The sequence below is a fragment of the Saimiri boliviensis genome, chromosome 1 (assembly GCF_048565385.1).
Source record: "Saimiri boliviensis isolate mSaiBol1 chromosome 1, mSaiBol1.pri, whole genome shotgun sequence".
NCBI classification, from domain to species: domain Eukaryota; kingdom Metazoa; phylum Chordata; class Mammalia; order Primates; family Cebidae; genus Saimiri; species Saimiri boliviensis.
This window is the reverse complement of record NC_133449.1, coordinates 232,046,859-232,055,056: the sequence shown is the minus strand read 5'-3', so window position 1 is coordinate 232,055,056 and position 8,198 is coordinate 232,046,859. Positions and strand designations below refer to the sequence as shown.

The 8,198-nt window shown below is 45.2% G+C and overlaps 1 protein-coding gene across 5 annotated transcripts in view; it reads left to right on the top strand.

The window, feature by feature from the left end:
* PDE8B (phosphodiesterase 8B) overlaps positions 1 to 8,198 on the top strand; it is a 371,501-nt gene that overhangs the window by 100,028 nt on the left and 263,275 nt on the right. The window contains exon 1 of one of the 5 annotated variants that reach the window (XM_074384551.1): positions 581 to 1,729. The exons of 2 other annotated variants lie outside the window; for them this stretch is intronic. In XM_074384551.1, the coding sequence (XP_074240652.1) occupies positions 1,694 to 1,729 (36 nt within the window). In that variant the 5' untranslated portion in view covers positions 581 to 1,693. Of the gene's footprint in view, positions 1 to 580; positions 1,730 to 8,198 lie in introns of those variants that run through there. 2 more of the 5 variants (XM_074384558.1, XM_074384560.1) reach the window with 2 other exon arrangements.

Genomic DNA, 8,198 nt, shown 5'->3' with positions numbered 1-8,198 from the left:
GTCATCTTAAAGTTTATCCACACATCGAGGAATGCTTTTGTAAAAAAAATGCTTGGTCTCCTAGAAAAAAATGGTGAATCCCATACTCATACTGCATTCATGTCTTTTTGTAGGCCTTTATGGCTAATGTTAAAATAATAATTTTTCAGTCCGGGCGCTGTGGCTCATGCCTGTAATCCCAGCACTTTGGAAGGCTGAGGTGGGTGGATCACCTGAGGTCGGGAGTTTGAGACCAGCCTGACCAACAAGGAGAAATCCTGTCTCTACTAAAAATACAAAAATTAGCCAGGTGTGGTGGTGGGTGCCTGTAATCCCAGTTACTCAGGAGGCTGAGGCAGGAGAATCACTTGAACCCAGGAGGCTGAGGTGTGGTGAGTAGTCTTTCGCGCCATTGCACTCCAGCCAGGGCAACAAGAGCAAAACTCCATCTCAAAAATAAATAAATAAAATAAAACAATAATTTTTCCTCATGGTTCCCCCCCCCCGCCCTTGTCCTATGAATTAGGTTTTCTTTCTAAAAATGACTTGTTTTCCTTTTCTGCCATTAGAAGTCTCATCAGCCTCTCTGGATGAGAAAGTCAGCAGGAACAGATTGTTTCTGGTCTTGGTTTTGAATGGACTGACTCGCCACTGTGGGCAGCTGAGAAAGGAAAGGCCTTGCAAAGGCTCTCTAGGTCTTTGTTGGAAATCCCTCTGCCCCAGGGGAGCCAGGTATGGGCCAGGCGTGGTAATAGCCACAAGCAAGATGCCAGGACCATTTAAGGCTGAGACATTTAATTAGGTACAATGTATTACTTTCTCAAAGTGTGTGGAAGCTTCATAGTATCTGCTTAGACATTTAGTGATTCCAGCTACCTACATAGATTGGCGGGGAGGGAATCGGGTCGGGGGCGGCTCTAGAAGCCTAGCTGCACCTTTGGTTTGATCCGTGTTTGACTCATGTTTGTAAATTGTCTCTACAATAAAGACTGAGGGATAACTTCAGCCCCTAATAGATTTTTTTAAAGGTCACCTCATGTTGCTCAGGTGGTCTCGAATTAGATCCTTCCGCCTTGGCCTCTTCAAGTGTGGGGATTACAGGCCTGAGCCCCTGCGCCCAGGAGATGTTATTTTCCTGTTCATTCTTTTACTTGGAGGAAACATAGTTTTTATTACATTCGATGTGTTATATATGTATAAGGACCAATATCTCTAACTTGAAAATCTCTTTAAAATCGTAGGGTATATGATCATGAATGGAGGGATGCAGGCAAAGCTGATCTTTCAGCTTTTTCCTGGGGGTAAAGGCCCAACGAGAGGAAAGTGGAGAACGGTAAAGGGGGTGTTAGGAACCTGAATCCTGAGTCCCAAGAAAGGCGCCAGGTTCAGCAGCTTCAGCGAGGCTGAACTTCCCTCCAGGGGCCAGGCAGGCATTGCTCGGAGCAGAGTAGCTCAGCGGGCTCAAAGTCCGGGCTCCTCACCCCGGGAGGGGCGCTAGGACCCAGGCACCCGCCGGCGTGGAGACGCGTCTGGAAAGTGAAGGCGCGCAGAACCACAGGCTCCCCGCAAGAGTCCCACAGAGCTACCAGACCCTTCACGTGGGCACGAGGCCCGGGAGCGGGGTGCAGGGTGCGCCAGGCCGGTGCCCTCTGTGCCGGGCTGCAGCGCCGGGCACGGGCACCACCGGGGCGCCCAGCTGCTGCCCGCCGCCGGCATGGACCAGCTACACTGCCAGCCGAGCGCACTCCAGGTGAGTCCCCAGCGTGGGGTCCATGCGGCCCTCGGCCGCCTCCTCGCACCTGGGCACCCACCTGGCCTCTGGGCAAGCCCGGCTGGGCGCGCAGGATGCGCAGGCACAAGCCCAGAGCCCGCTCCAGGGCCCCCTTTCAGACACTCCAGTGCCAGGGTGGCTTTTTTTTCTTTTCTTTTCCTCTTTAGTCCCTGCGTGCCCTAGAGCCAACTCCCTCCTTCCCTCCCAGGCGGGAAGCACCTCGAGTGTCTAGTGTAACCGTCTCGTTTATCATTCCCAATAATAATTGACCACAGACAGCCGCCGTTGGCATCTACCTGGCACTTGGCCTCATTGGCGGAGCTTCCCTGCAGGAGTCCGACCTGTTTCTCTGTTGGGCCGGCTCTGCGGGCTCCTGTTGCGCCTGTTGTTTCCCACGCTTCCCTGGCGCGGGCCGCTGGGGGCCCTGCTTTCCTCCTGGAGCTTCCAGTGGCTGCGAAGCTGCCTCCCCTCTCGGGTAGTGAGTCGCAGTCCCAGCCTGGTTGTGTGTGTGTGTGTGTGTGTGTGTGTGTGTGTGTGCGTGCGCGCGCGGCTCACCTCAATGCCTATCTCTGGCGCTCGGGATTTCGGATTCGGGGCACCCACCCCTACCCCCACGTCCACCCCCACCCTTGTGCTCAGTTCTAGGGACAGCGCTCCCTGGGTGAATAGACAGAGCGTGGACTAAACCACCTTCCTCATCCCCTGTGGGGAGGGATGTGTGGAGGTGGAGGGAAGCAAAGGGAGAGGTGGAACGTGTGTGTAAAGAAGGGTCTCATGCCTCGGGGTCGCAGGAAAGTGCCCGGGAAAACAGTCTATGGTGTAGGGAGGGACGCTTAGCGCAAGAGGGAAGCTGTGCAGGTAGCGCTGCCACTTTGAATTTGGGGACGTTCTGCTAGGCGTTCAGAGTGTCCCCTGAAATGCAACTAGTTAACAGGATCAAGTAGCTGTGCTCCTGTGGACTGTCGGGAGAGGTGAGGGTTGCAACAGCCTTTACAAAAGCTTGGCTAGGAGCCTTGAACCATCCACAGCCTCTTCTATACCCACAAGAGTAGCTGTGCCTATCCATTCTGCTTCCTGCTCAGTCTGTCACCGGTTTACGGTCGTCAGGTTACCAGCTCCAGAAAAACACTGGGGGCAGCGAGGTGTGAGTTACTAGGACCGTACGACCCCTGCAGTTGAGCGGTGGTTATTTGGCCAGGCAGACTTCCCTGAACTGTCGGGAGGTCAGGGTAGCTGGAGGCGTGCTGGCTCTTAGAGTTACAGGCGTTTCTATCTGAATCTGAAGTTGGACGTGCGATGATAACCTACAAGAGACACTTCCTTTAAACTGTGTGTTGGGAGACTATCAACAAAAACATTTACACAGGGTCCCCGGGGTAGGTGAGGGCCAGAGGACCCGCCCTCTCAGATTTTATAACCCTGGGCTGCCAGTTCTGTTTGACTGCCCTCTTGACCTTGAATAAGTTATTTTAACTTTGTAGAGGTTCGGTTTTCCAAGAAGCAAAAACAGAAGAATGACAATTCATCAGCAGTGGAAAGAGCATAGATTGGGAGGCCAGGGAGTTGGATTCCAAGCTCCAGCGATACTACTGACCAGTTGTGAAACTCTGGGCAAGCCGCACAAACCCGTCCTGGCCTCAGCTGCCAGGAAGGCTCAGAGCCTTTGATTCTGGATTCCACTCTGGCAGCAATCTGCCAGACTTAGCCTACAAATGCTCACTAGTTCTTTGCAGTCTTGCTACAGATTGTATTTGCTTCCAAAGAGCATTTAGGACGGAGGAGATACTAGATCAGTGGGTGAATTGAATTTTAATTCCAATCTGTTTATAGGGCTACACAAATCATTCAGGCTTAAAGATCGGTGGAAATGAGACTGATTGGTTTAGTTAATGCTTAGAATGCACTGGGAAGGATCTCACACAGAAGGTCCTGGTAAAGTTTGAACGTGGCTATATAATCCTAGAAGACATCTTTTCTGTGCATTTGAAAGACTCTAGCCACAACCTCCCTATTGTGAGTAGAGGGGAAGTTCCAGACTGACCCCTCAATAGAAGAGGGCCCAGTGTCTTACAGAGCTCATGGAGGCCCCTTACATTACACCTGATATGCAACTGACTTACCTGGAATGACTCAGTTAATATCAACTTCTCAGAAAAGCAGATTATCAGTTTGGTAATGAAAAGGTGAAATTGTCTTTAAAAGTTGTATTAAATATTGGAAGCCTAATATTGCCAGAGCTTATTGAGGTAAGCACTGCTTTTTTATTTTTAACTTTATATACACATCTTATTTTTATTTATGGAGAATTAAACACATTTTAAACACAATATATTATGTATTTGCTTTTTTCTTTTTCTTTCTTTCTTTTTTTTTTTTTAAACTGCTCTTTAGCGTTTTTTTTTTTTTTTAAATTGTGCTTTAGGTTCTGGGGTACATGTGCAGATCATGCAGGATTGTTACATAGGTACATACATTGCAAGGTGGTTTGCTGCGTTCATCCCCCTATCACATATATCTGGTATTTCTCCCCTCATTATCCCTCCCCACTCTCCCCACCCCCTGCTGTCCCTCCCCTAGCACCACCCACTGACTGAAGTGTGTGATGCTACCTTCCCTGTGTCCACGTGTTCTAATTGTTCAACACCCACCTATGAGTGATGACATGTGGTGTTTGATTTTCTGTTCTTGTGTCAGTTTGTTGAGAATGATGGTTTCCAGGTTCATCCATGTCCCTGTGAAGGACACGAACTCATCGTTTTTTATAGCTGCGTAGTATTCCATTATGGTATATATGTGCCACATTTTCTTTATCCAGTCTATCGATGATGGACATTTGGGTTGGTTCCAGGTCTTTGCTATTGTAAACAGTGCCGCAATGAACATATGTGTGCATGTGTCTTTATAATAGAACAGTTTATAATTCTTTGGGTATATACCCAGTAATGGGATTCTTGGGCTGCTCTTTAGCTTTTTAATTTAGCTTCAGGAAGGGAAATAAGCAGGATGATGATTTTTTAAATTATATAATTATTGTAAGAGATTTAAAAGCCATGAAGAACCTTGTTTCTTCAGGTTTTCAGAGATGAATATCATCACAATTGTGAATTTTTAAAAAGTACTTACTATGTGCTAGGCATTGGACTAAGCACTTCATGTACACACTCTCATGTAATCCTGTCAATATCTTCTGTGGGATATGCTTTTATTATCATTATTTTGAGACAGAGTCTCACTCTGTCACCCAGGCTGGAATGCAGTGGCGCAATCTCAGCTCAATGCAACCTCCACCTCCTGGGTTCAAGTGATTGTCCTGCCTTAGCCTCCTGAGTAGCTGGGGCTACAGGTGCACACCACGATGCCCGGCTAATTTTTGTATTTTTAGTAGAGACAGGGGTTCAGTACGTTGGCCAGGCTGGTCTCAAACTCCTGACCTCAAGTGATCTGCCTGCCTTGACCTCCCAAAGTGCTGGGATTACAAGTGTGAGCCACTGTGCTGCCAGATACATACTTTTATTTTTTTATTTTTACTTTTTAAATTCACATTCTTTTTTAATTGCATTTTAGGTTTTGGGGTACATGTGAAGAACATGCAAGATTGTTGCATAGATATACACATGGCAACGTGATTTGCTGCCTTCCTCCCCATCACCTATATCTGGCATTTCTCCCCATGCTATCTCTCCCCAACTCCCCACCCCACACTGTCCCTCCCCTATTTCCCCCTGACAGACCCCAGTGTGTGATGCTCCCCTCTCTGTGTCCATGTGTTCTCATTGTTCAACACCCGCCTATGAGTGAGAACATGCAATGTTTGATTTTCTGTTGCGTCAGTTTGCTGAGAATGATGGTTTCCAGGTTCATCCATGTCCCTACAAAGGACACGAACTCATCATTTTTTATGGCTGCATAGTATTCCATGGTGTATATGTGCCACATTTTCCCTGTCCAGTCTATCATCGATGGATATTTGGGTTGGTTTCAAGTCTTTGCTATTGTAAACAGTGCTGCAATGAACATTCGTGCGCATGTGTCCTTATAGTAGAACGATTTATAATCCTTTGAATATATACCCAGTAATGGGATTGCTGGGTCAAATGGAATTTCTATTTCTAGGTCCTTGAGGAATCGCCACACTGTCTTCCACCATGGTTGAACTAATTTACACTACCACCAACAGTGTAAAAGTGTTCCTATTTCTCCATATCCTCTCCAGCATCTGTTGTCTCCAGATTTTTTGATGATCACCATTCTAACTGGTGTGAGATGGTATCTCAATGTAGTTTTGATTTGCATTTCTCTAATGACCAGTGATGATGAGCATTTTTTCATATGTTTGTTGGCCTCATGTATGTCTTCTTTTGTAAAGTGTCTTTTCATATCCTTTGCCCACTATTGAGTGGGCTTGTTTTTTTCTTGTAAATCTGTTTTAGTTCTTTGTAGATTCTGGATATCAGCCCTCTGTCAGATAGGTAGCTTGCAAAATTTTTTTCCCATTCTGTTGGTTGCCGATTCACTGTAATGACTGTTTCTTTTGCTGTGGAGTTTGATTAGGTCCCATTTGTCTATTTTGGCTTTTGTTGCCAATGCTTTTGGTGTTTTGGTCATGAAGTCCTTGCCTACGCCTATGTCCTGAATGGTTTTGCCTAGATTTTCTTCTAGGGTTTTTATGGTGTTAGGTCTTATATTTAAGTCTTTAATCCATCTGGAGATAATTTTAGTGTAAGGTATCAAGGAAGGGGTCCAGTTTCTGCTTTCTGCACATGGCTAACCAGTTTTCTCAATACCATTTATTAAATAGGGAATCCTTTCCCCATTGCTTGTTTTTGTCAGGTTTGTCAAAGATCAGATGGTTGTAGATGTGTGATGTTTCTTCCAAGGCCTCTCTTCTGTTCCGTTGGTCTGTATCTCTGTTTTGGTACCAGTACCATGCTGTTTTGATTACTGTAGGCTGGTAGTATAGTTTGAAATCCAGTAGTATGATGCCTCCAGCTTTGTTCTTTTTGCTTAGAATTGACTTGGCTATGTGGGCTCTCTTTTGGTTCCATATTAAGTTTAAGGTGGTTTTTTCCAGTTCCATGAAGAAGGTCATTGGTAGCTTGATGGGGATAGCATTGAATCTGTAATTTACTTTGGGCAATATGGCTATTTTCACGATATTGACTCTTCCTAACCATGAGCATGGAATGTTTCTCGATCTGTTTGTGTCCTCTCTTATTTCCTTGAGCAGTGGTTTGTAGTTCTCCTTGAAGAGGTCCTTTACGTTCCTTGTTAGTTGTATTCCTAGGTATTTTATTCTCTTTGTAGCAATTGTGAATGGCAGTTCTTTCTTGATTTGGCTCTCTTTAAGTCTGTTATTGGTGTATAGGAATGCTTGTGATTTCTGCACATTGATTTTGTATCCTGAGACTTTGCTGAAGTTGCTTATCAGTTTCAGGAGATTTTGGGCTGAGACAATGGGGTCTTCTAAATATACAATCATGTCATCTGCAAATAGAGACAATTTGACTACCTCCTTTCCTAATCGAATACCTTTTATTTCTTTTTCTTGCCTGAGTGCTCTGGCTAGAACTTTCAATACTATATTGAATAGGAGTAGTGAGAGAGGGCATCCTTGTCTAGTGCCAGATTTCAAAGGGAATGCTTCCAGTTTTTGCCCATTCAGTATGATATTGGCTGTTGGTTTGTCGTAAATAGCTTTTATTATTTTGAGATACGTTCCGTCAATACCTAGTTTATTGAGGGTTTTTAGCATAAAGGGCTGTTGAATTTTGTCAAAGGCCTTCTCTGCATCAATTGAGATAATCATATGGTTTTTGTCTTTGGTTCTGTTTATGTGGTGAATTACGTTTATAGACTTGCGTATGTTGAACCAGCCTTGCAACCCCAGGATGAAGCCTATTTGATCATGGTGGATAAGCTTTTTGATGTGCTGTTGCAATCGGTTTGCCAGTATCTTATTGAAGATTTTTGCATCTATGTACAGCATAGATATTGGCCTGAAGTTTTCTTTTCTTGTTGAATCTCTGCTGGGTTTTGGTATTAGAATGATGTTTGTCTCATAAAATGATTTGGGAAGGATTCTCTCTTTTTAGATTGTTTGGAATAGTTTCAGAAGGAATGGTACCCACTCCTCTTTGTATGCCTGGTAGAATTTGGCTGTGAACCCATCTGGTCCTGGGCTTTTTTTGGGTGGTAAGCTATTAATTGCTGCCTCAACTTCTGCCCTTGTTATTGGTCTATTCAGGGTTTTGACTTCTTCCTGGTTTAGGCTTGGGAGGATGCAAGTGTCCAGGAATTTATCCATTTCTTCCAGATTTACTAGTTTATGTGCATAGAGTTGTTTGTAGTAATCTCTGATGATGGTTTGTGTTTCTGTGGAATCTGTGGTGATATCCCCTTTATCATTTTTTGTTGCATCTATTTGATTATTCTCTCTTTTCTTTTTTAT